At 51.5% G+C, this 26959-nt stretch overlaps 1 protein-coding gene across 1 annotated transcript in view; it reads right to left on the bottom strand.

Annotated features, from left to right (window-relative positions):
- Positions 1 to 24896, bottom strand: part of URB1 (URB1 ribosome biogenesis homolog) — a 42228-nt gene extending 17332 nt beyond the window's left edge. Inside the window, exons 1-22 of the mRNA XM_066571810.1 lie at positions 24743 to 24896; positions 22679 to 22818; positions 21304 to 21455; positions 19729 to 19861; positions 18026 to 18122; positions 16897 to 16982; positions 15671 to 15796; positions 14869 to 14999; positions 14384 to 14579; positions 13801 to 13938; positions 13239 to 13412; positions 12748 to 12895; positions 10272 to 10394; positions 9887 to 9999; positions 8941 to 9060; positions 6385 to 6501; positions 5221 to 5359; positions 4402 to 4572; positions 3309 to 3505; positions 2566 to 2790; positions 1845 to 2024; positions 373 to 1234 (exon numbers count right to left, since the gene is read on the bottom strand). Coding sequence (XP_066427907.1) covers positions 373 to 1234; positions 1845 to 2024; positions 2566 to 2790; positions 3309 to 3505; positions 4402 to 4572; positions 5221 to 5359; positions 6385 to 6501; positions 8941 to 9060; positions 9887 to 9999; positions 10272 to 10394; positions 12748 to 12895; positions 13239 to 13412; positions 13801 to 13938; positions 14384 to 14579; positions 14869 to 14999; positions 15671 to 15796; positions 16897 to 16982; positions 18026 to 18122; positions 19729 to 19861; positions 21304 to 21455; positions 22679 to 22818; positions 24743 to 24881 — 3907 coding nt within the window. The 5' untranslated portion in view covers positions 24882 to 24896. The remainder of the gene's footprint in view (positions 1 to 372; positions 1235 to 1844; positions 2025 to 2565; positions 2791 to 3308; positions 3506 to 4401; positions 4573 to 5220; positions 5360 to 6384; positions 6502 to 8940; positions 9061 to 9886; positions 10000 to 10271; positions 10395 to 12747; positions 12896 to 13238; positions 13413 to 13800; positions 13939 to 14383; positions 14580 to 14868; positions 15000 to 15670; positions 15797 to 16896; positions 16983 to 18025; positions 18123 to 19728; positions 19862 to 21303; positions 21456 to 22678; positions 22819 to 24742) is intronic.
- Positions 24897 to 26959: the final 2063 nt, after the last annotated feature.

The following is a 26959-nucleotide window of genomic DNA, read 5'->3' as shown; positions in this document are numbered from 1 at the left end:
CCACCTGGCTGTGGCATTGCACACTGCAGACACTCTTCTCTCCGTGCCTGAACAAAAGGTTTTACCTCCTGTACCAAGCCAAGAGAAGCACAGTGACAGATTTCCACATGCACTGAGCACTAACTGAGGGCTTCAAAAGAGAAATCTGGGCAGCACTGACTGTAAGAGCCCTTGGCTTCAGTCCAACCCTCAGAACAGCTCTTCACCTTCAGTGCTGCAGAGCTGCTTCCCAGACAGTCCCTGGACTCAGACACCCAAGTTCCATCACCGTTATCTGCTGTGTAAGGATTCCAAGACCTTACAAGGCAGCAGGAGCTAACAGGGATGTGGCCCCCCGAATCCCAAGCAGGGCTCAGCAGTGCCTTTCTTTACCTGCAGAGGGTCGGCTGAAGCCATGCTGGTCTCTGCACTGCAAGTACACGTTAATGAGGGGAAGGAAGCTCTCCATGTGCTTCCTGAGGAACCTCCCAGTGCCACTGGCCAGGCACCAGAGCTCGAACTGCAGCAGGTGCGTCCTGCAGTGCTGGATCAGCACGGCCACGATGGCCAGGGAGGCGTGTGAGCACTGGGCAAGGCAGTGAGCCTGAACCTCGACGCCGACCGCGAGGGCCAGGACCGGCTCACTCTGCAGAGCCTGCAGGAAAACCTCCTCCAGATCTCTGCTGGCCGACGCTGCCATCAACATCCCCAAGGCTTTAATGTGCCGTGGGGAGAGCAGAAATTCTCCTTGCTGGGGATGCCTTTGGTAGCTGTCTGTAAGGAGCTTCACCAAAACTTGTCCATAGACGTTTAACTGCTTCCCTTTCTCAGGGGACTCCTCAGATTTCTGCTCAGTCAAGCTCCTCTCAGGAAGCTGCAGCATGCTTAGAGTGATCTCCTTGAGCTGAGCTGCAGCCATGTAGGTGTGCAGCTCCTCCAGAGCCTGCAGCTGCTGGGACTTCCTGGCACGGACCTGGCTTCTGCCCTTGCCCACAGCCTGCAGCTCCTCCAGGACACTTCTTGTGATGGCCTCGAAATACTTGGACAAGAGGTGTCTGAGATCTGCTGTGAGGCCCTGCACGACGGGGGCGGCTGTTTTCAGCAGCTGCAGCACCCCAGAACTGAGGTGAGCCGACAGGAGCTTCGCAGTGACAGGGTTCAAGCCAGGCTGAGGGACAGAGCGCAGCTCCACGGCCAGGAACCAGCTCTGCAGCGTGGGATGGCTGAAAACCAGGGTGAGGGTATCCTCCAGGGTCTGTAACAAACACAGGGAACTGCACCAATGAATGGATCATCACAGCCCAGGGTGAAAACAACAGCCCCCTCAGCCATCTGCCACAGCTGTCAATGACAATTACTGAACATGAAGCGTCTACCAGCCGGCCCGAGGAGAAAAACCATTCATGAATTACAAGCACACAAATAGCGCTCTCCCAGCAGTTATGCTGTTACACTGAACATTCTAAACATGTCTAAGCTCATCTCCAGAGGAGAACTGGATATTCCAGGGTTCAGCAACACATTCTAATCTCCACAAATTCACGGAACAGATGAAAGAGGGAGAAAATTCACTCCTCAAGTACATTAATTTTCACACTGGGCTGAGGGAATACATTTTTTCCTGCAAGGTGATCTCCTTCAGACCTGTCCTGACTGTGCTCCAGCTCAGGGGTGAGACTGTGGGTGATGCAGCTGGGTCACATCTCCAGACAGCAGTTCTGCAGCTGCTGGACCACGTGCTCTATGATCCTAAATTCTCCTCCCAAGACCTTAACAGCACCTCTCTGATCAGCAGAACTGTTCCCTAGAGAATCAGTCAAATCAAAGTTCACCAGCAGGTGTCTGTGCAGCAAGGGAGTTGGTACCTTGTCATTTGAAGACCCTTCTGTCATCAGAGACTCCTCATCCATGAAGAGATCCCACTCAGCCTGCTGCTGCTCCTTCTCCTGCTGCTGGTCCAGCTTTATGTGATGGCCCCGGCACAACAAGATGCTCAGAATGTCCACAAGGAGGCCAACGAGCTGAGGACCCACAGTTTTACCAACCTGTGCAAATAAAGGCATCTCGGGAGTGAAGAAAAGAGGAGAATGGGAGCAGAAGGGTAATCATCCAACAGGAACAGGAATTAACTAAGAACTACTTAGATTACAACCTCTTCTTGGAGAAGGAACCACTTCCCTCTGCAGAAACCCGATTCTTAGAGAAGTCAGGGGTTGCCAAATAAATATTGATAGATTTTCATGTATACTGTGGCATTTGGACTTACACAGGCCAGTGAATTTTACTCTCTGCAAAGGCCTCTCAGGGAGATCCAAGAGCTGGACTGAAATCTTGAGTTGATTTGCACTCACACCCACCAGTAAGGTAACCCATGCAAAGTAAATCCAACACTCCCCAAGAATCAGCAGAGCTGACATTTGTTTACAAGTTAAACGCAGTTCTGCATGGTGCTGCATAGCCTCAGAGCCAGGCAGAGAAAAAAGAGCTACAGAACTGGAGCCTGAGTTCTAGCAGGCAATCCACTTGTACCTTCTACCTTACAGTCACCCAAAGATAAGCACAGTGCTGCCACAATACTGCTCTCACAGTGCTGAAGCTCTCCACGCTGGATTTCAGGCACAGCAGCACGTGCTTTACTCCCAACAGGAGCTGCTCAGGGGGGAGCCTGGAGGCCAAGTCTCTCAGTTTTGTCTGAACACCATCTTCCAGTAAGGTACTGCTTCCTCTCTCATAGGCTCTCTTCAGCAAAGTGCTAAATACAGGATCCAGCGCCACAGCAGGTTCTTCACTTGCCCCCTTGCGGTTTTTGAACTGTCCAAAGGGAAAAAAGCACAGGAGAACAGCAGTGATGAGTGTGAAACAAAACCCTCTTCTCTTTGAGATGAGCTCTGAGCTGAACGCGGGCCGCAGCTCCAGGAGCACAGGGTGCAGGGTCCCCAGGGGAATCTGATGTGGCGCTCGCTGCTGAGCTGGGAAACAGCGCCCAGAGCCAGCCCGGGGCGCCTGTGGTCCCCACCCACCCAGGGGACTGCAGGCACTGCCAACGGAGGCCAGGGCACACTCCAGGCTCTGCTGTGCCTGTCCCCAGTCTGTGCATGGGCCGGAGCCCTGGCACCACCTCCCAACACACAAACACCACCAACACCTCTTGTGCCACCAGAGACAAGCCCTGGAGCAAATCTGTGTCCCAACCTGATCAACAGGAAATGCAGAATTATGAATGAACAGCGATAAAAATGCTGTTTCTGATGGAAATGGAACCTCTACAGATGGTGAAGCTTTTATAGGAATAGTGGCTCAAGAATTCAGTGACTTCAGGTGTTCCATACCACAGGCTCCTGGGATTGCTTGGGTATCCAGAGTCTGTAGTACTGGTTGAACTGGTAGAGCTGAGGGTACTTGGACGCTTTCAGGGACTTGAGATCCTTGTCATAGAGCTGGAACATCAAGCAGAGAGCAAGGGGCTCTCTCTGAGAGTGCAGGAGGTCGGTGAAAACAGCAACAAGGTACTCCACGATGTGTGCTCCTAGAAAAGCCAAGAGAAATCCAACTACTGACATGAGCACGGACACTGGGGCAACAACCCTCCTTACCGTGGGCCTTGACCAAAAAGCGTTCGCAGTGACCTGGAGAAGCGTTCTGAGCCCTGAGGTACCTGAGGAACGCTCCCCACAGCAGCTCCTGCTGAGGCACACGCTCCACCTTCCCTGTGCTCTGCTAATCACACCTGGCTTCCAACAGGAGGGTGCCAGGCCCCACTGAGAGAAGAACTGATTCGTACGGGGGCACGCGCCCCGGCCAATGTGTGCGAGTTAAATGGAATTTTCTTCCAGGACGGGGACTCCCAGCACAGCCCAGGTGCTGCCTGACTGCCAAACACACACAGAGGACTTGGTGAGGTGCTGTGGATGCTGCCAAGTCCTGCTCCAAGCCCACTGATGCCCCCGTGATTTTAAGGCTTTCCTCCAAGAGGTGGGAGAGCTCTGCAGTAATTGCCACCAGAGCTGCACTTGTGAAGTTTTCCTTGGAAAATGCATCCATTTCCCGCTGACCAGCGCAGTCCTCTCTCCCTGCTCTGGGAAGAGCTGCCCACAGGCATGGACAGCACCTTCCTCTCCTGACCCCCACGCTGTGTCCCTAAGGCACTGTCACCGAAGCCAGCTGCTGCCAGACCAAGCCTGTCCCTGCAGGCCCCGTGTCTCTGCTCCTCAGGGGCAGGGAAAAGGGCCAAAGCACCTACACAGCTCCAATGCCTCTGTGAGCGCAAAACACCGGCAATCTGCACCTCCTTCTGCTTGCAGGGGAGAAAATAGGATGTCATGAAAAGGATAAATGGTAAAAAGTTATTAACAGTGGGTAAAAATGATGCCACTTTCACTCCACTGGTAGAAATGACACACAAAACCAAAAAAACATCTGTACCTGTTCCATCTCCAGACTGAAGCAACAGTATATTCCTGGCCTCTAATGCAGCAGGGACAACAGCACTGAAGGGAAATGTTTGCATAATCGTGTCCTCATTTAAAGAGAACCCAATTTCTTCATCAAAGCCATCACTGCCCTCGATCAGAACATCCACCATATCCAGGACATCTAGCAAGTGAAGGAAAAAATGTAAGCAGAGGATCCACACTACTGGAAAAACACTCCAGGAACACAAACCATCTTTTTAGTTCCTCAAAAAAAAAAAAAAGAAAAAAAAAGAAAAGGAAAAAACCACATTTGTCAGGCAATACAATGTTAAGTGCAAGACAGGAACCACAGCCTTCAATGCTGCTGTCCAGCACAGGGTGCCCAGAGCAGCTGGGGCTGCCCCTGCATCCCTGGCAGTGCCCAAAGCCAGGCTGGACAGGGCTGGGAGCAGCCTGGGCTACTGAGAAGTGTCCCTGTCCCTGGCAGGGGCTGGAACTGGATGGGCTTTAAAAGGTGCCTTCCCATCCAAACCATCCTGGGACTCCATGGTTCTGTGGACAGCCCCAGGCAAGACTCCATTTCCATTCCAGTTCAAAAAAGCTGCTGAAGAACATGAGGGGAGGTTTCAAATACTGTTGAAGTGGCACACCCAAATCAGTAATTCCGTTTGGGGGTAAAGTGGTAACCCTGCAATTCCGACTTCTGATCCCAGGTGCACGTGGAGGGCTGGATCCTGGGGGATTCCACAACTCCAGGATTGCCCCAGTTACCCATCCCCGTTTGCTGCCGAGGGCCAGGAAACGCAGCGCCGAGCGGGCTCCCACATACCATCGATGTGAGAGACGGGGAGGCTGATGCTGTCAGAGTCCGGCTTGAACACGGAGACCTGGAGCGTGCTGGCCTCCTGAACCACCTCTGCTGCCTTGTCCGCGTAGGGATAGGGCCTGGGCACCAGCCTCAGCAGGACCTGCCGGCAGAGGGGGACGGGAGAGAGCGAGTGAGCGAGGGAGTGAGTGAACGAGGGAGCGAGTGAGTGAGGGAGTGAGTGAGGGAGTGAGGGAGAGAGTGAGGGAGTGAGGGAGTGAATGAGTGAGCGAGTGAGTGAGTGAGCAAGTGAGCGAGTGAGTGAGGGAGTGAGGGAGAGAGCGAGTGAGGGAGTGAATGAGTGAGCGAGTGAGTGAGTGAGCAAGTGAGCGAGTGAGTGAGCGAATGAGTGAGTGAGTGAATGAGTGAGTGAGTGAGCAGTGAGTGAGCAGTGAGTGAGCAGTGAGTGAGCGAGTGAGTGAGTGAATGAGTGAGTGAGCAGTGAGTGAGTGAGCGAGTGCGTGAGCAGCGAGTGAGCAGTGAGTGAGTGAGCGAGTGAGTGAGCAGCGAGTGAGCAGTGAGCAGTGAGCAGCGAGTGCGTGCACTGGCTGCCAGGGGCAGGGGCACCACCTGCTCCCAACGAGGAACAGCTGCCAGTGGGGTTGGAAGCTGGGCAGGTTTGAGGAGGACACCTTCCGTGCTGTTCCTTGTGCAGGATTCTGTCTGCAGGGGATGGCCAAAATGAGTGCCCTGCAATGTGGCCCCCAGAGCGGTAGCCCAGACCCAGTCCCCAGGCAGACTGCACTGCCAAGGCAGCACTGGGCAGCCGGCAGCCTGCAGAGTAAACAGGCAGTGTCAGCTCTCCCTGCACAAGACCGCAGCTCACTGATGATTCTGGCACCTCGAGAGGAGACACAAGCTACCCACCCGTACAACACTCTGCCCTCACACCAACAACGCTGTTATACCAACTGATCCCTTTGGGTTTCATATTCCCACAATCATTCTGCTGTCCCTCCCACTGAGGACAGGAATGACGCCACCTCTGCATAAAGAATCCCAAACAATGCTCTTCTCAGAATCCACTCACTGGTCTTTGACAGGCTTCTCAACAATAGCAACAAAATCTCGAGTTTCCACTAACTCTGTTCTTTGCATTGTTTATCCAGCTAATTTGAACACTGTTACCCTTTCCAAAAACTGAATCACTGCTTCCTTCTGGTCTTCTTTTGTGTTATCCAAGTGTTCCAGCCAAACTGAAAGTTCCTTCCATGTGTACTCAAACACTCCACTGTCACGTAAAACCTGTCCAGGAAACAAAGGGGTGGTGTGTAAATAAACCTCTAAACACCTAAAATACAAAACCCCAAGAGATACAGATCTTTTCGTACAGCAACTCCATGATTCCCTCTTTGGGGAAAGAAAAGAAGAGCTTGATGAAAAGAAGGATCTGTCACTCTCCTCAGCCCCTCAGCTCCAGAGGCCTTATTCCCACTCACCAGGGGGACTCTGACTGCACTATAAAAATCTTACTTCTACAATTTCTGGCAAGCAGGTTATACTGCTTTCAGAGGCTTGTACATCTGTAGATCGTCACAGGCAGGAAAGAAAAGCACCTTAAAATACCCTGTAGGGGAGATGTAGAAAACTGCTGATCTAGGATAAAGGAAAATCATTGCCAAATTAAACCTAAGCCAGGCCACTTGTACATAAAACAATTAGGCAGATGGACAAACAGCCAGGTAAACGAGCAGTGGTTGTGGCCACAGAGAGAAGTGCAAGCTGTGGGGTGGTGGGGTACCCCAGACGCAGCAGAGCCAAGAGACAGGCTGTGACACACCGGGACATTTCCCCACTTTCCTGCTCTCTGCATTCAGGCCCCGACCCCGAGCACCCAGACCTGCTGGCCCTGTGCTCCGGCTCGAGAAGCAGCAAAGGAGGAGGGAGAAGAGGAGAGGAAGGAGCTGGAGTGACACCATGCTCAAACTCCCTGCCCCGAGCTGTCAGCAGAGAGGGAACCTTGCCCAGCCTCCTGAGCCTGGCACCCACACCACACAGGATCAGCCTGAGCCTTTGCTTCTCTCCACACACAGAACAAAAGGAAGCCATCACAACTCAGTTGTTCCACATTTGCTCTGTGCACAACAGCAGCAACTCTAAAAATAACTGCTGCTCACATGAACCTGGCAGGGTAATTCATTTAAATAAAGAAAAAATGAAGGAAAAAGGATTCATTTTAATATAATTCACTATTTTTGGCAGAGTCTTGAAATAGAAATAGAAATGCACTTGGAGCTCTCACAGAAACAGCAGGAACAGAATGTGAAATGCCAAAACAAGCCTTCAGTTACATGGCCCTGCACAGAAAAACCAGTCCTTGCCATCTATTCCTGGCAGCCTCTCTGCTGACATAGCTGCCCTGACCCCCCTGCTCCTGCATTCCCCTCAGAGAAACTGCAATGGGCTGCAGTGGGAAGTGGAGGCACGAACAAGGCAGGCCATGTTCCCACCTGGCAAAAGGAATCCAAACCCAGCAGGAAAATGGCACATTTGGAGCAGGTCTTGGGTCAGCCATTCATTACTGGGAGACCAGGAGAACCTGCCTTTAAACCCCTGCAAGGGCCAGGGGCAGCTAAACCCCAACTCAACCACTGCAGCTTTGGGCTGGATGTTCCAGGGGCCTCTGTGATTGGAGCCACATGCAGAGATCCAATCCAATCCATGTGCCATGAATGCTGCAGGACACAACTCAACCACTGCAGCTTTGGGCTGGATGTTCCAGTGGCCTCCGTGATTGGAGCCACATGCAAAGATGCAATCCAATCCAGTTCATGTGCCATGAACGCTGCAGGACACAATTCAACCACTGCAGCTTTGGGCTGGATGTTCCAGTGGCCTCTCTGATTGGAGCCACATGCAGAGATCCAATCCAATCCAGTTCATGTGCCATGAACACTGCAGGACACTGCATGAAGAGCCCTGCCCAGGGCCAGTGCAGCCTCCTGGATTTGCCCTTGGCAGGACAGTTTGGGTGTATTTATTCCCAGTGTAACCCTCCAGCCCTACTCAGAAAACTAAAAGATGTCTTCTTTTAATAAGGTGCTAAAAACAACAGCCTCTGCTGTCTTGTGGACCTGTAGTTGACCAGTTTTTCCTGAGAAGGCAAACAGCTAATTTAAATGTACAGAAGGGGATTCTAATTAATTTCTAAGACAAAAAGACTCCTGGCATCAAAGCTTGTATCAGACAGTAGCAGAGAGGATTATTCTGCAGGGCCAGAGCAAACCATCCAAGGCTTATGCAAGGCTGGAGTGCTGAAGTACAGACTAAATAAACAATGATAAAGTACAGAATAAATAAACAATGGTAAAAAATAAAACTCAGAAGTAATCTCTTCTTGATCAATGTCAAGACCCTTGCAGGCACAAACCACATGAATTTATTACAGTGCCAGAATTAATTCAGCCTAGGGAGGGTGGGCAAACACTAAAGAACATTTTCCTTGCTCTTTCATCAACTGCTGCAGGGAAGTCAGTTCACAGCATTTATTTCCAGAAAACATTTTGTTAGTAACCAGTTATCTGACAGCAAATCCCAACAACAGCCACCAGAAACAGGAAAGGAGACTCTGCTGACCACACAACCATGCAGGAAAGGTATCTCCCTTAAGAAAAAAGGGAAATCCTGAAATTTCACACCAGTGGGATATAGTGGATACCCTGATATTCCAATTCAAACGCTTACCTTGATGATTAACTGCTTGGTGGAAATCTTCAGATGAGAATGGCTACTTGTAACAAACATTTTCATCAGTAAATAGAAGACTGATTTTTCACCAGACATCTTCTCTGCCTCAGAGATGTCCTACAAGAAAAATATATTAAAGTTCCTCTGCTACAGCAGCACTGGACAGGGCTATGTTGCACTGAGACTGGTGTGTAAGGTCAGTGTGTTGTTTTACAGACCTGCCCAAAAGTGCCCAGGCCAGAAGTGACTGGGTCATCCACCCTGCTCTGCATTTAATGAGCCAGGATCATTTGTAGGATCCTGGGAAGTGGAGGACAGAACTAACAGGAACCCCAGCTGCTGCAAGGACCCAGGGCAAAGCCACCACTCTCATCGATCGTATTTTATTCCCCAGTCATACTTTACTCCCCAGTCATTCCATGTCTAGCCCTGTTACACCCTCCAGGGGTGTCTCTGCCTCTCCTCAAAGCCATTTTGGGTCCATTCCTTTCTCCTGACACGACAAGCAAACTCTTGACAGAGCTCTTCTTTCACAAGCCTGCACTGAAAAAGAGACCTGGGGCCCTGATGGTTTCCACTACTTTTGGGAGCATTCAAAAATGTTGGAATTTCCTTGGGAAGGGGTGGGATGGCTCCCATCAGTGGCTCATTTCCCTGCTCTGCAACCTGAGGCTTTCCAGACAAGGGGAAACCAGCCCATTGTGCTCCTCTCCAGAGAGACACGGAGCCACTGGAACCTTCTCCTGGGCTCACCAGGGAGGCTGTCCCTGTCAAAAACCTCAGGTCAGAGGGGATCTCCACCACTGCTAAGAATGGCATGGCTGTGGATTGACACAAGGCTCACCTCCTAAAATGACTGGACTAATTGACAACTGGGCAATGCCAGATGGGAAGACTTGAGGACAACAGACCAAGGAAACACGAATTTGCATCGGGCTCTCACCTGTACTTTGAACCAGGCAAATTTATTGGCAGGAAGCTCCAAAGCCACCTTCAGGATGTGGTGCTGCAGGAGAGGAGGGACCTCCTTCCTCAGGCCCTTTTCAGTGACTATACCTGAGGGTGAAACAAGAAACCAGCTTCAGTTGGGTCCAGGAAACCTGAAAATCCCTGAATCCTCAGAGAACTCAAGTGTCAGGCTTTAAAACACAGCTGTGAGACGGGCTGGCAACTCAGAGATCTTCACATCATGGGATCCCCACTGCAACCCCCAAGGCTGGCCAGCCCAAGTGAGAATCCAGCCTCAGGGGGAGAAGAGCAAACACTCCCTGCTGCTGAGGACTGTGTAACCAGCCAGAGAAACGAAAATACAAACACCCATCACATACCTTTTATCAGCTTGCTGAAATCAAAGCTGCTCTGTGCTACCAAGTGGGGCACAACCTTCTGATACAGACACATGACCTGAAGCAGTGCAGCTTTCAGAAGCAGCGTCTCAGCATCATCTGAACCTGAACAAAATGTTTCCATCATTAGTTTCTTCTTCTTTCACAGCAAGAGTGCACAGTGCCACGCCTCCATTAGCCAGCAGGAGAATTAATAACTGCATTTCCAGCAGGTTGGCCTAGGAAATGACTGCTATCTTCCCAACAAGAAGAATGAGAAAAATACCTGTGGAATCTCCAGTTTCATTCCCCAGCACTCCTGTGTGAACACTTCCAAAACTAAATCTGCTTAGTCAGTGCTTAGATTGAGAGCTGCCATTTGTCATTTGGCTCAGAAGTGCTCACACATGCAGAACACACCCTGAGCATCTGAATACCTGCTGTAGGAATCCCACCATCCCACTGCTGTTCAGGGCTGAACAGCAGGAGAAAGGGAAGGAAAGGATATGGTCATGCTGCTGATTTCTGGTCATGCTGCTGATTTCTGGTCATGCTGCTGATTTCTGGGGACTCTACTCTCAGCTGTGTCAGCTAGGTTGGGCTGGTGAAGTGCAGGAGACAGTGCACTAAGTTTGGTGCAAATTTATTATTCTAGTTAAAAACTTTTTTCTTTCCCTTTCCTCTTTCAAAGTAATACTTTCTCAGTGAAAGCTCCTGGCAAGAGGCAGACAGCAAATACCTGTACGAGAGAAACACCAATAGCACTTAGGGCAACTGCTCACTTCCTAGGAAAAGCCATCTCGGGTCTCAGCTGTAACATGAGGAGCCACAAAAGCCACTTGTTATCCAGTCATTACTGAAAGCAAGCAGAGAGCACGGGCCAAAACATTAACTCCTAACTTTGTCCTATTTACTTGATGTCCCTCGCTGAGTTAGGAAGAACAGGATGAATGCCATGGGCAAAATTTGTTTCCCTGAGTCTCAGCTCCCATTAGGAAAGAACTCTCAGTGACCACAATGCAAATAGAGGTGTAAAAGGTGAACTGGGAGTGAGTGACACAGCATCAGCACTCAGAATGCTGAGGAACTACAGCTACAGTCCTGCAGCAATGAGCTGAGCCTCAGCAATGAGCTGAGCCTCAGCAATGAGCTGCCCCACTGCTCTCTCCAGTCCTGCAGCAATGAGCTGCCCCACTGCTCTCTCCAGTCCTGCAGCAATGAGCTGCCCCACTGCTCTCTCCAATCCTGCAGCAATGAGCTGAGCCTGCAGCAATGAGCTGCCCCACTGCTCTCTCCAGTCCTGCAGCAATGAGCTGAGCCTGCAGCAATGAGCTGAGCCTGCAGCAGTGAGCTGCCCCACTGCTCTCCAGTCCTGCAGCAATGAGCTGAGCCTGCAGCAATGAGCTGAGCCTCAGCAATGAGCTGCCCCACTGCTCTCCAGTCCTGCAGCAATGAGCTGCCCCACTGCTCTCTCCAGTCCTGCAGCAATGAGCTGCCCCACTGCTCTCCAGTCCTGCAGCAATGAGCTGAGCCTCAGCAATGAGCTGCCCCACTGCTCTCCAGTCCTGCAGCAATGAGCTGCCCCACTGCTCTCCAGTCCTGCAGCAATGAGCTGCCCCACTGCTCTCCAAGCCTTGCACTGTCAATGCCAACAACACTTTGCTGCCCAAAGGGAGGCACAGAAGCACAGAAGGACATCCACTGAAAAGCCTTCTGCTCCAGGAGGTCTCTCTGTGCAATGTGCCCTGTGAAAGGTAAAACTGGTTGCAGATTAATCTCCAGCCCACAAGGAAAACTTCACAGGCCGTTGGCCAAAATACAGGCAATGCTGAACTCCCCATCCCCTGCAATGGAACTGTGGAAGGAAGCCCTTTGGGAGGGACACTGGATTTCAGAGATGAAAACTGAGGCCCTTGCTCCATCCCTCTCCCAACACTCCTAATTCCACTCCTGTGTTACATCAACACAAGCATTTGTGTAGCCACAGTAACTAACTGCTAAAAAAAAAAGACCTCCAGGTGAAATAACTTGGACAAACAAAAATCTCTCCAAAAATTATTTTTCAGGCACATCAGTCTCCGTGCCAGTTTTGTTCTGCGGCTGTGAAACAGCTCCTAGCATGGAAAGGCCAAGGGCAGGAGGCCGAGGAACAGCCCCATTCACCCCCCAGTCCGTTCTGGGTACCCAGGTTTAGGCAGAGCAATCAGCCAAGGTGATTTACAGAGATCCCTTCCAACCCCAAGCACTCTGTGATCCTGGGACAGCCAAGTCAAACTATTTAACCCTCTAGCAGCAGGGGCAGCCTCTGTGTTCAACTGTGCTCCAGGCAATTCCAAAGGCCTGAGGAACTGCACAAAGCACAGGTGGGCAGTAAAGACCAATGAGATCTGGATTCTGCTGAAGTTAAGGGTGGGATGAGGGTTTCCCATCACTCATTCCCACAGAGATAAGAAGCTGTAACTCCACCTGCTTTGCCTACCATGGTGCTCAGCAACTTCTGTCTCGGTCATTGCCTTCACAGTGGAGACATCACCTTCCCTCTTCTCTGCTGGGCCCTGGTTGTGTCCTCTCTCTTGCTTCAGAAGGGACTGCCACACAGCCACTATGCTGGTCATGTCTGGCAAAACCTGAAAGCAAAGAGGGGAATTGCACAGCTCTCAGTGCCACACAGCCACTGTGCTGGCCATGCCTGGCAAAACCTGAAAGCACACAGGGAATTGCACAGCTCTCAGTGCCACACAGCCACTGTGCTGGTCATGTCTGGCAAAACCTGAAAGGACACAGGGAATTGCACAGCTCTCAGTGCCACACAGCCACTGTGCTGGCCATGCCTGGCAAAACCTGAAAGCACACAGGGAATTGCACAGCTCTCAGTGCCACACAGCCACTGTGCTGGCCATGCCTGGCAAAACCTGAAAGGACAAGGCACAGGGAGAGCAGCTGTCTGCTGCAATGTCTGCCTCTTCCCACCTTGCTGACAGCTTCTCTGTAGAGCTGCACAAACTCCTGCACTGCTGGCAGTGTGTACATCTGTGACCTTTGCCAGGGTTCTTCAGACAAGCAGTGCTGGATGTTCCTCAGGGCTCTTCTCAGCACCATGGACACCAGGGACAGGATGCTCTGCTTCACCTCTGTGCTGGGCAGCTGAAAGAAGGAAGTGAGTTAATGACATTTCAGTGCTTCCTGCCATGCTGTGCACAGAACCCACACTCTGAATGTGTGTTAAAGTGGGTCACTGAATTACTTGTTTCCTAGACCTTAGCTAGCAGTAGAGAATCCATGGGTTTGCAGACTCCCAGTTAAAACACTAGCAGACAGTGGCAGAACTGGTGCTTGTGAAAGGCACCTGGAGTCAGTATCAGTGATTTAAATTCATTTCCCAGTGCTTCACCAAGCCAGGTCAGTGCTGAGGCAGACAGCATAAACCACAAGTAATTAACCAGCGTCAGAAGTTTCTAGAATGAGCACACACTAAGTGCAGCAGTCCAAACCAGGAGAGGAAAGTCACTGAAATACCACAGACTGCTCTTACATTCAGCCCCTGGGTGAACATTGCTCTGCTGCACACTGCAGGGACTGTTGTTACCATCACCATGGAAAGCAATCTGGGCACAGGAATAAACTCTGAGCTCTTAAAAGAATTGGAGATCTCTGGTTGAGCCTCGTAGATCTGAAAGAAAAGAAACAAACATTGAAGCCCGTTGATACAGTTCTGGAGATGACAGCTTCTTCTGGGGAGCATTTTACAGAAGGGTTTGGACTTGTCACAAGTCATGGCAACATTAAATGTCCATTTTTATGCAAAAATGCTACAGAGCATCCTCCAGACTCCCACTCAACTAAATGGACTCCCTGTATGCAACCAGCATCCCTGCTAAAGGCCATCCCTTCTCCAGAGATTCCAGATCCTACCTGCCCATTTTAGGTTAAACAAAGAGGCAGCAGAACACTCACAAAGGACAGAAAGTTTTTCTAATTGACCTTTGATGTTGCTGCACCTCAAAAAACATGTCCCTGATGTGACATTTTCCTCTGCTTCTTACACCAATTCCTGCTTTCCCAGTTAAGAGCCTCCTGCCCTGAGCATGGCCTCTCACCATCACCCATACTCTCACCTTCTTGAGTAACTTCATGTTGTCCATCCAAGCTGACTTCACTCTAGGAACAAAGGAATACTGGCTCTCCTTGAAGTATCTGTTCAATAAATCTGGGCACACCTTGAGAATATTCACCACGAGATCAGCAACCATTTCATCTTCTGTGGCAGTTTTTAAACCAAGCAGGAAATGCAGAAGTACCACATTTCCTCCCCTGTTGAAGACAAAAAAAATTATTTTGAGTAAGAAATCCTAATTTTGATCCTTTACATGGGATGTGAACTCTGCAGCTTCTCTAAGTGTTGACTGAAGGCAAGATCTCTCACCCTGCTGGCATCACTTGTGAGTTGATACTCAAAGAAGTAAGAAATTCATGCACCTCCACATTTCCTGCATGGGAGTGAATTAGCACCACACATTTCAGAGCAGACACGGTAACTGGTGACGTCCCTTTTGCCTCTAGCAAAGAATCCCCCTACAGTCCCAGCTGCCCCCTGACTTACTTGCCAGAAGTTCCCAGACTTGGGTCGTAGAAGGTGATGCCATGTTTCAGGGAGCAGCAGAGGTCCATTAGGAAACTGTGCACAAGCTCTCTCACCATTGCTTTGCCCACCTCCTCAGACCCTTGAGCCACCTGCAAGAACCAAAAGGGAGTAAAGGAGGCATCTGAGATTTGGCATCACAGATATCAGCCTCACTCTACATTTTATATGGCTCCTCTCAGAGAAATACTAAAACAAAGTCTGGCTTTTGTTCAGATCAAAAAGAGAAACTTCGGGAGTTGAAGGTCCCTTCCAACCCAAACCATTTTGTGATTCCACAATTCCATGAACCTTCTAAATCCAGAACAACTCAAGATGCCTCGGGATGAGAAGACTCCTGACAACTGTGGCTGGGAAATCATGGATCCTATGACTGCCAGGGACTGCCAGGAACTGCAGAACTTACAGTATGAAATGTGTGCTTATGAATGGGGTCAGGGGTCTGCACAGCTCCAAGCAGGCACCTCCTGCACACAGATCCCCTCCAAAGGGTGCTTACAGCACCTCATCATGGGATGGACCAAAAGGCAGGGTCATAAGCATGTGGCAGAGAGGGCACACACAAAGGTGAAAAATCTGCAGCCAAAACCCAGCGAGAAGCAGCAGAAATTTGGGGTTTCTTTTAAACAGGCTCCTGAGATTCCTCTTTTGGAGCTCATCAAGCTCAGAGCAACTGGGGCTCGTTTCAACAGCTGGGGGCTGCAAGAGGAGGGGAAACGAAGGCAGCACAAGGACTCGGAGTAACAGAAATACACGGCCAGACCTTTAAATCCTCAGGGCTGACATCAGTGATCCCATTCCAGCGGTACAGCGAGGAGATGTGGAGCAACACTTCTGCGGTGAAAAAGCGAACCTTCTGAGTCTTGCTGATGTTCTTGTTATGAACCACCTGGAAACGGGGAAAATGCAAACTCCTCTATTTACTGCAAGCTGTCACAAAATCATGGCAAAACAGCAGCACGCCTCGTTCTTCCAGAGCACACAGAGCTGGCCCTGCTCACCCAGCAGGAGAAAGGCTCTGCTTGTCTCCCTGCTCCTGCCGCAGCCTGACCCCACACCAACCTCTGCACAGCCTGCACAGGACTGATGGTGATGCTGAAGAGAGCAGAGCGTGTCTAGAGCAGCACAGGCCCAGAGCAGAGCCAGGGGAACCCGGCTGTACACACAGTGAAGCCTACCACAGATCAAGTGTGAATGAAAGGGGAGGAAGTGTCTCAGCAGTCCTTCTGCTGTGCTTTACTGCTGCCAATGCTGTAAGTCTCATTGTCCTGCTAAGCTGAAAGAGCCGTACAGCGTGCTGGGGTCCAGCAACAACACAACAGCTCAGGGTGGATGATTCCCACACAGGAAAAGCAAGATTTGAAAAACAAAGTTCCAAGGACGTTTATTTTACATTTCAATGATAGCTTTTTATTACCCTTCTTTTTTGTGTAATTGCAAAGGCAAAATGACAGAACATTTTTGGCTTTAACTGCTCAGTTGAGAAAAGCCCAAGTCTGAGACAGGCTCCTATGGCTACACTCTAAATTTCAAACTGTGTTTTTCTTCATTCTCTCCACTGTTCATGCAACAGCTTATGCAACATTGCTACAGCAGCTCAGAGCAGATACTAAAAAGTCATAGATTCTGGAACTAAAACCATTTTAAAATAAATAAAATACATCTCAGGTGCAGCTGCTCTACAAGCAACGAGAGCACCCATGAAAGAGGCAGGGCCATGCCCAGAAGGTGACAGAGCACAGGAAAAGCCACCACTAAAGCAACTCTCACACCTTTCAGCAATTCCTGCTCCCCTGTTTCCAATCCTGAGACAGAAACACAGCCAAGCTACCAACCTCCAACACATACCATCAGCCACACACTGCAGCAGCACACTGCCAGCAGCCCTAGGAACTGAACACTGGGTGAGAAACCACTGCAGAACAGCTTTCAGCAGCGAGGAAAACAGGAAACAGGAGGCAGCAACACAGATCCAAGGGTCTATCATACCTTAGCTGTCAGCGTGGAAAGCAGGAGACTGACAGTAGAAACTCTGTCTTCCTTTATCTCAGAGCGAAGAATAGCTGGAATGAAATCTAAGAGACGTTTCAAATGGTAAGTCAAAATGTGAAAGCTCTTTTCTTACTAAAACACTTGAGGGCATTGCTACCCATTCCTCTTCACATTATTTACCGTGCTGTTCCATCCCAGGAGGAGCCAAAAGGCAGCAATCAGAGCTCAGAAGGATGATGTGTCTGTGACTGTGGTTATGAGCAAGTGATGCTGCCAAACCTACTTCACCCTGACTGACTAACACTGTACAGCACCTGTCAACTTTAGGTACATTCTGGGCCCTGAAATGCCACACTAAAATTCAAGTAATGTCATATTCCTCCCCTTGAAGCGCCTGGAATTGTTTCTGCTGGGAGGTTCCCTCACCTTTTGGCTCCCCAGGGCATCCCAAGGTGAGACAGCCTCAGTTTATGGAGGACCTGGGGCTGCTACAGGCACTGAGAGCCATCTGCACTGACTGGGCCGAGGGTGCAATCCCCAGCCTGAAAGGGGATTCAGCACCTCAGGGCAATCAGCAGCCCTGGGTGGCAGGAGCACGAGAAGCCAGCAGCCACAGCCAGTCCTCAGTCCCCTCCCATGACCTGCTGCCAGCCAGCCTTCAGCTTTCCTTCAAACAATATTTCCAGATCCTTCTGAACTGTCTCATAGCTTCTCCAAGGGTCACAATTCACGGGGCAGAAAGGCAACTGAAGTACACCCTTTTTAAAAGAAAATTAACGCAGCATATCCACTGTTACTGTCCTATGAGCAAGGCTGGAGGCCGTGAATTTTTTTTGTTTATTGACTCTATGACCTCAAAGTTTTCTATTGGATCTACAGATTTTTTTAATCTGTTTCACCAAAGACTTTACTTTTGCAAAGTTTTAGCAGATAGCTTATTGTTCTCAAGCAGGAGAGGCTTATTTACCACACTACCAAAGAAGTTTAAAGCTTTTCAGATAATAAGGTTAAAAATCTATATTTTGCTTCTTATTAGTGCTCTCTACCTGGCTGACATTTTTAATTAGGTGCTATTTATTATCACCTATAAATGACTGTGCCTTAAAAACCAAAAGTTATGAAGTACCTTTCAGCTCCAGCACCTGTGCCAAGATTGCATTGTCACCAGCAATGAGAAAGGAGAGAGCAAACTGAATGTAGGCCATGCGGACATCTGGTCTGCCCTGGAAACACACAAGTGTAAATATAAATTAGAAATGCTGGTAGCCCGCAGACTGTGCCCAGCTGCAGAACTGACACTGCAATTGCTGAATACCCCTAGAAGCACCATGAATGGGTGAAGGAAACAACTCTTATAAAAATGCTGCATGCAGCCACAGACATACATTTGCATGCAACACATCCACGGCGTGCTCAGCTAAAAACCTTCCTGCACAGATCACAGATCACTTTGCCATGAAAGGAAAATGTGCTGGTTCCCGTGCTTTTCAATTCTCAGTGCACGAGAGCAGGGCACACATGGAAATAAAAAGGAACACTGACAGGGGCTCATGCCAAAGGCTGCCTCCCTGAACCCCTCACTTGGGCACCCTTGGTCAGTGCACAGAAATGCCCGTGGAAGGGTGGATCCAGAGCTGCCAGCTCAGGCACAGCGGGAGCAGCGGAAGCTTGGCCTGAAACAGCCCCATGGGACATGAACACTGAATCACAAATGGTCTGAGCCTGAAGGGATCCTCAGGATCACTCATCCCACGCCCTGCCATGGGCACAGACACCTTCCACTAGCCCAGGCCCTGCTGCTCCCAGCCCTGTCCCTCCTGGCCCTGGACACTTCAGGGACGGGACAGTTCCTTCTCTGGGCAGCCTTCAAAGGCCTGAAAGAAGAAATAAAGAGAAACAGGACTTTGCTGTAAGCTTTGGGCCTGGTGTTTTAGTGTTAAAAACCCGGGCCTCTGATAGCCAGCGGTGCCAATTTCACTGAAAGCTGTACAAGAGTGAGACCTTCTGGATGCCAGACCCCTTGCACCTCATTTAAGCAGCTTGGGGTCAAAAGACTTCACCCAAGCATTTAAAATCAAGGGTGGAGGTACTCCTGCAGTGAGGTGAAAATCCATGGAACCTGACAATTCCAGAGCTATAAAAGGTGGCTCCAGGGAAAAAGGGAACCATGTGTTTGGCTTTTTGTCTTCCAGTTGATTGCTTTATAAAGAAAAAGTCCGAATTTTCATCTCAGGTGGCACAAACCCAACACAAACGCACACATTCGCTCTGCAAGTGATCTTTAAAATCCAGAAACAACATGTCAACACTGCAAACACCACTGCATTCATTATACACTTGCATTTGCCATGACACCATCATTCTTGTTCTGAAGCACTGGTTTGGGTCAATCCTGACCATTCTTAGCAAACAGGAAGGGAACAAGAGACAGTTTCTTCTGGAAAAACAGGACTGACTCTTTTCTCTTGACTCACATATTCCTCTAAAGGATTTCCAGCTAGAGATTATTTAGGGCTCTTGTTCATGTTTTCAAATTACTCTGTATCAGTACTGGGCAATACCCCTCTCTAATTTCCATTTATTTCAGTGGGACCACACTGTGAAAGTCTAGTTTTCAGCAGTTTACTATCACTTGCACTCTGCTTCAGACATTAGAAGGGCAGTTCACAGAAACTGAACATTTCTATTTCTCCACAGCTTGCTGGAAACACATGAGGCCTTTCCATGGGTCCAGCTGGGCACAATCAAGGACTTCAGCCTGACACAGGACAGGAGGGAGAGTTAAGCTCTCTCAGGTGAAAATGCCATGGCATGCAGCCCTTAGCTTACCTGCTTACATCTTCTTTTCAACAGTGCAGGCAGGTACTTGTTGTTGAAATCAAAATGACTGTAGACATCCCTTGCAGAATCCGGCCCCTGAGCCACCATGGCTGAGAGCAGGGAGAGGCACCCCCGGCTCACCCTAAAGAACAGAGCAAAGCAGAGCAAGAAAAGCTGCAGGCCGTTCCCAGACTGCCAAACCAAGAGATTCACGCCCAAAGGGAAAATGGAAGGGAAGTTAAATTACCAGAGTAATTACTTCAGGCAGCAATAACTGCAGCTGGGAAAGAGGGCGGGGGCAGAAAGGACAAGGAAATGCCTTTTTATGTTTTCCCCAAAACTAAGCTGCAGTGTGAGGCTGGATATTCCCTTTAGAGGGTAGTTTAAAAGGGAGAAAGTGACAAAATTACCAACGTGAAGACACTTGTTCATGGCAGTGGAGTTGGGGTAGACAAGCCTTAACTTTTCCATGGTTCTGTGAACTCCTCAATTCATGGAGTTTGCCATTTATTTCAGCAGGAACATGTCAGTGCCACTATGCACAGAAGTGCAGACCTGCATCACAGATAATCTGTGATCTGTGACCTGTGATCATCGCCTTTCTGTCAGGGACCAACTGCAGAAAGCCACGGGACCCAAGCAGAGATCCCATCGAGACAGAAACACCTCTGCACATCAAAGAGGATGCATGCACAGAGATGCAGAGACTGCAGCTCCTCTGTGCACCTTCTAGAAGGATGGATTTCTGCAGAAGCTGCAGCCTTTAAAGCCTTGGTCAGAAGTGCAGATCTTGCACAGCCCCGGAATTTGTTTCCAGTGTACCTATTTGAGATTCTGTGTCCTGCTGCACTAAGATCAACTGCACGGTGCAGGAAGCACAGCTGTGTCCAGGAAAGCACAGAAAGCTCTTCCAGTTCTGCTCCAAGACTGAAAGATGAGTCACTGGCCTTGGACAAACCAATTTCAGTCTGGTTTTCCCTCTGCCTTCCTCTTCCTCCCAGGTTTGTGCTGAAATGTCTGACATTTGCACCTTCTTTCCCCTATCCACATGAGCATGAGGCATTTTTTGGTGCAGACTAGATAACACAATTATTGAACAACCTAAAATGACCTCAGACTTAAGAGACTGAAAAAATTGCCAAAGAAAGGCCAGTCTGCAAGAGAAAAATCCATTATAAACATGGAAAGTGACTCCAAAGAACACAGGGAAGCAAAGCTCTCAAAGCAGCTCTTTTTGCCCTCACAGGAAGACTGCCCTCCCTGCTCCACACAATCCATCTCACCCCACAAATCAAGCAGCTGTAAAACAACAGCACTGAAGGTACCAGCCGTGCTAGCTCTCACCAGGACAGCCCCGCTGATGGAAAGTACAGCTTCAGCCAAGCATCCCACAGCACTGGATTGTCTCATGTACCAGTTTCCACTTTGCAAAGACTTCCACAGGCAATTATTTTATGACAAGTGGAAAAAGATTATTAAATAAAGGTGGATTATCAGCAATAAGTCAATTTTGCAACATCTAGTACAGTCCCCCCGGATCACTTGACAGAGATTATTCTCCACCAGAGCACCAAGCAGATTTACCTGTGGTTTTCAGAATACAAAGCAGCATAGACCAGTTTCATATAGGAATGAATCAGCTTTTTGACAATGTTCATTCCCACAACAGAAAAATGTGAGAGGTCGCTGGCTGTCCTCAGTAAAATGGCTTCTAGAGCCTGAAAGATTAACAGCATCTGCAGGATAAAAAAGTATGTTAATACCTGACAGTATCAGGTGAGACCTGAAATTATCAGCTGAGCCACCAGTAATAACCACCATTAACAAAAAGAGTAACCCCACTCCAAGAGGAAACTTCCACATATGAAAGCGACATTAGCTTCTCAATTCTCTCCCAAATTAATGCTTCCTCTTTGCAAAGATCACTCCTGAGAGCATGAAGCTTCAAGGGATCAATGCTTCAAGAGACAATTGCTCCTAAGTGGATGGCGAAAAATGAAATGTGCTGGAGAAAAATATCATGTTCCAATCTTGCAACTGATTCCTGCCAGAAGAACTCAGAATCCATACAGCACTGGGACTGTGCCCACTGCAAACACCAGCCCCTGCTAGCAAGGAGATATGGAGGAAAGGCTGTCCCTGAACATTACAGGGACAAAAGTGATACTGAAGGGCAAAGAACAGCAAGTGATGGTTAAAAAGCCACACAATACAACACTGCACTGTAAGCAGTAATATTGTACATTGTATACTATCCGACACTGTAAGCAACGCTGCACCAGCATTCACAGTGAAAAGTTACTGAGCTCTTTGTTCATTCACCATATTCTGAGGAGGATAAAATTGTGTCCAGCTGAAATTAGAAAAATGAAGTCAACTTCACCAGTGGCTTCCTAGAAACGCTGATGTATCAGCAGTTATCTAAAAACATTTACTTTCACTAGGCTACTTTTGTTTTGCTTTCCTAACTGCTTCTGTTGATCCCCTTATTTCCTAAAAGGCCGTTTGATAACATTTAAAGAACCTTAACAGCCTGGTTGGACAGGACTATTGGTTGTGTGTGTCATTAAATCCAAGAACATCTGTGAACAGAAAGGAGCATCTCCCACTTGGTAGGTGCTTCTGCCACTGCTACTTCCAGAAAAAAAAACCAAAAACAACCCAAACCAAAAATTTACAGAGTTATTTACACCACAAAGCACTATTTATTCATAAAACCACAGAACATCCTGAGCTGGAAGAGACCTACAAGGACCATCCAGTCCAACTCCCAGCCCTGCACAGACACCTGAACAATCCCACCCTGTGCCTGAGAGCGCTGTCCAAACGCTCCAGGAGTTCTGGCAGCCTTGGCAGCTGTGACCATTCCTTGGGGACCTTTTGGTGGGTCTTCTCCAGGGTGGGACTGTTGGGATTGCAGCTGCCAGCCCCTGAATGACAGCCCCCATATCCAACTTACTTCACTTTCAGGCTTCCTTTCTCCATCGAGAAGCCTGAATATCTCAGCACACTCCATGGAAATTTTCACGTATCCCTCCACGACATCGTACACTTGGGGTGACGGCAGCGTCTTGGCGATGGCCACGAAGGTCTCCAGCCCTGCAAAGCCACAGCGTCACCCGGGCCACCAGCGCCACGTGTGGGGCCATATCTGGGCCACACAGAGGGGCCGGGCCGTGCCCGTGTGCGGCATCTCCAGCAGCAGCAGCAGCATCCGTGACATCCCCGCGGCGTCCCTCAGGCCGCCCGCCTCAGCCCGGGGCAGCCTCCTCAGCCCGGGGCAGCCGCCTCAGCGCGGAGCAGCCCCCTCAGCCCGGGGCAGCCCCCTCAGCCCGGGGCAGCCGCCTCAGCCCGGGGCAGCCGCCTCAGCCCGGGGCAGCCGCCTCAGCCCGAGGCAGCCCCCTCGGCGCGGAGCAGCCCCCTCGGCGCGGAGCAGCCCCCTCAGCGCGGAGCAGCCCCCTCAGCCCTCGGCGCGGAGCAGCCCCCTCAGCGCGGAGCAGCCCCCTCAGCCCGGGTGAGCCCCGTCAGCGCGGAGCAGCCCCCTCAGCCCGAACCGGCCGCCTCAGCCCGGGTGAGCCCCCTCAGCGCGGAGCAGCCCCCTCAGCCCGGGGCAGCCGCCTCAGCCCGGGTGAGCCCCCTCAGCGCGGAGCAGCCCCCTCAGCCCGGGGCAGCCGCCTCAGCCCGGGGCAGCCGCCTCAGCCCGAGGCAGCCCCCTCAGCGCGGAGCAGCCCCCTCGGGCCGGGGCAGCCCCCTCGGCGCGGAGCAGCCCCCTCAGCGCGGAGCAGCCCCCTCAGCCCTCGGCGCGGAGCAGCCCCCTCAGCGCGGAGCAGCCCCCTCAGCCCTCGGCGCGGAGCAGCCCCCTCAGCGCGGAGCAGCCCCCTCAGCCCGGGGCAGCCCCCTCAGCCCGGGGCAGCCCCCTGAGCGCGGAGCAGCCCCCTGAGCGCGGAGCAGCCCCCTCAGCCCGGGTGAGCCCCCTCAGCGCGGAGCAGCTCCCTCAGCGCGGAGCAGCCCCCTCAGCCCGAACCGGCCGCCTCAGCCCGGGTGAGCCCCGTCAGCGAGGAGCAGCCCCCTCAGCGCGGAGCAGCCCCCTCAGCGCGGAGCAGCCCCCTCAGCCCGGGGCAGCCGCCTCAGCCCGGGGCAGCCGCCTCAGCCCGGGTGAGCCCCGTCAGCGCGGAGCAGCCCCCTCAGCGCGGAGCAGCCGCCTCAGCCCGGGGCAGCCCCCTCAGCCCGGGGCAGCCCCCTCAGCGCGGAGCAGCCCCCTCAGCGCGGAGCAGCCCCCTCAGCGCGGAGCCCGGGGCAGCCCCCTCAGCCCTCGGCGCGGAGCAGCCCCCTCAGCCCGGGGCAGCCCCCTCAGCGCGGAGCAGCCCCCTCAGCGCGGAGCAGCCCCCTCAGCGCGGAGCCCGGGGCAGCCCCCTCAGCCCTCGGCGCGGAGCAGCCCCCTCAGCCCGGGGCAGCCCCCTCAGCGCGGAGCAGCCCCCTCAGCGCGGAGCAGCCCCCTCAGCGCGGAGCCCGGGGCAGCCCCCTCAGCCCTCGGCGCGGAGCAGCCCCCTCAGCCCGGGGCAGCCCCCTCAGCGCGGAGCAGCCCCCTCAGCGCGGAGCAGCCCCCTCAGCGCGGAGCAGCCCCCTCAGCGCGGAGCAGCCGCCTCAGCGCGGGTGAGCCCCGTCAGCGCGGAGCAGCCGCCTCAGCGCGTAGCAGCCCCCTCAGCCCGGGTGAGCCCCCTCAGCGCGGAGCAGCCCCCTCAGCCCGAACCGGCCGCCTCAGCCCGGGTGAGCCCCGTCAGCGCGGAGCAGCCCCCTCAGCCCGGACCGGCCCCCTCAGCGCGGAGCAGCCCCCTCAGCCAGGGTGAGCCCCCTCAGCCCGGGGCAGCCCCCTCAGCCCAGACCGGCCCCCTCAGCCCAGGGCAGCCCCCTCAGCCCGGGACAGCCCCCTCAGCGCGGGTGAGCCCCCTCAGCGCGCACCGGCCGCCTCAGCCCGGACCGGCCGCTTCAGGGCGCGCCTCTCCCGCCTTGCAGAGCCCCTCACCCTTGGCGGCGGCCGCCGGGTCCCGCAGCAGCGCCTTGAAGCGGGCGCCATTGAACTCCTCGTCCCGCGGGCCACAGGCGCGCTTGGCCGCAGGCTCCCCGCTCCGCTCCCCGGCCTCGCCGCTCCGCTTCCCGGCCATGCTCGATCCGAACCTGGCCCAAGCCCGCCCCGGAACCGCCGCCGCTCTCGCAGGAAGGGGCGGGAGCAGCCGGGGCCGTGGAGGAGCCGGACCGCCCTAGTGGGAGGGCTTCCGCAGCGACCACTGCCGAGGTGGGCAAAAAGAGTTAAAAATAGTTATCGTGGAATGGTTTGGAAGGGACCGTAACCATTCCCACCCCCTGCCATGGGCAGGGACGCCTTCCACTAGGCCAGGTTGCTTCACGCCCCATCCAGCCTGGCCTTGGACACTTCAGGTACCAGGGGCAGCCGCAGCTGCTCTGGGCACCCTGTGCCAGGGCCTGCCCACGCTCCCAGGGAACAATTCGTGCCCAATGTCCCGTCTGCAGCAGTCTCTCATCCATCGCTGCTTGCAAGGCCACGCAGGTTTTTGTCATCCCAGTTTCCCCAGACTGCAGCCCCCTGCGATCCTGAACCAACACGGACTTGGGAGTGGAAGGGGAAAGCACGGAGTGCAGGGGAGCAGGGAGGGCAGAGAACTGCCCCAGACACTCCTGTCTCTCCGGGAGAGGGAAAGGCTGCGGGGTGACCTAACCGTGCCTTTCCAGCACCTGAAGGGACCCACGGCAGCGATAGCGAGGGACTATCTATAAGGGAAGGAGTGACAGAAAAGGGGGAATGGCTTCCCGCTGCCACAGGGCAGGCTTAGGTGAATTAAGATCTAAACTCTCCCCTTGCTTTCAGCAAGAGTTATTCCAGGACAAGCACAGTGATAAGGAGGAACAGAAAAAGCCTTGCTCCAATAAACTGTTTCATATGGAGCAACAACAGTTGAAACAGTAGTGGAAGATAGAGTAGATTAGTTCAGTAAGAAAACATTAAAATAAAGATCTATCCAAATCCAAACCAGGATTTTTTTCATATGTGAAAGTAATAAAAGTAGTATTAGTATCTTCCTGGGCTTTTCCAAACTGTTTTTATTTTGGCTTTTTTTTTGTTTTTAGCAAAATGCTGTAAAAAGAGTGATCCAGGAGAGGGCAACATTGACAGCCATTCTGAGACCTAGGATGAACAAATGCTTTCCCACTGACAGAAGATGCTGCGATGTTTTGAGAGCAGAGCATAGAACAAAATAAAAGAAGCTGAAGTTAGAAGACAGAAAAGGGTAAAACAAAGGGAGTACATAACACTGGGGGGGAAAAAGGAAATGGGAAAGTGTTAATTGCTAGACACTGGGTACAAGGGCTTTTTTGAGTAATTGATGAGAACAAAGTCAGAAGCATATTACTGCTGCTAGTGACATCATGCTCCAAACTCTGCTGATAATTCCTATTTCTAGGAGTACTTACATTGAACTCACTGCATTCCAACTACTTTTCTCCTTCTTTAGAAGGCAGTGCCATTTGGAATTTGCCTCAGTATAGCAAATTCTATTCAAGGGTACAGACTTCTCAGTCCTTCCATAAAACATTTTCGGTGGTTCTTCTGGATGATGGCAATCCTCTGTTTCAGCCTTACAGTTTTCTTGAAACCTAAATTTATGCAGGTATCCAAATGCATTTGCAATTCCAGAAATTGATAGGAACATAGTGTGGAAGGTAAGTTACATTCTCAAGAGGGAGTTGCTTTGCTATTGAGGGGATGAAAAGGAAGGGCAGAGCTAGCAGAACCAGGAAAAAGGATTTGATTTAACACAGCTTTTAAAAGGCTCAATACTGATACTGAGATCTTCAAGGTAACAGTCCTAGTTACCAGACTTAAAGCCTGATAGTTACCATCACACCATATTTCACAGTTCTAGTCTTTTAAAAAGTACAGCACCATGGTACTGAAAATTATTTTTATTTCCTTTTATTTCAAGTTCAATTCTGCTGTCCCCTCCCTGCCTGTCAGAGGCTCCCAGGAGGCTGGGGAAGCACACTGCTGCTCTCCCTTCCAGCCAGGCCCCTTCCATGTTCTGCTGGAGTGCACTTTGAGGCCCGTGTCCTTCTCTTTCTCTGTTATACCTGACAGCTTTCCTCCCCCAAGTCTGTTTTTTTCTCTGCTGATTTCAGCCTTAAACTCTGCTGTCCTTCTCAGCCAGCCCCTCTCTCTCTGCAG

This window comes from Molothrus aeneus, chromosome 2, assembly GCF_037042795.1.
Source record: "Molothrus aeneus isolate 106 chromosome 2, BPBGC_Maene_1.0, whole genome shotgun sequence".
NCBI classification, from domain to species: Eukaryota; Metazoa; Chordata; class Aves; order Passeriformes; family Icteridae; genus Molothrus; species Molothrus aeneus.
The sequence above is the reverse complement of the archived record's forward strand: the minus strand, read 5'-3'. Positions and strand labels throughout refer to the sequence as shown.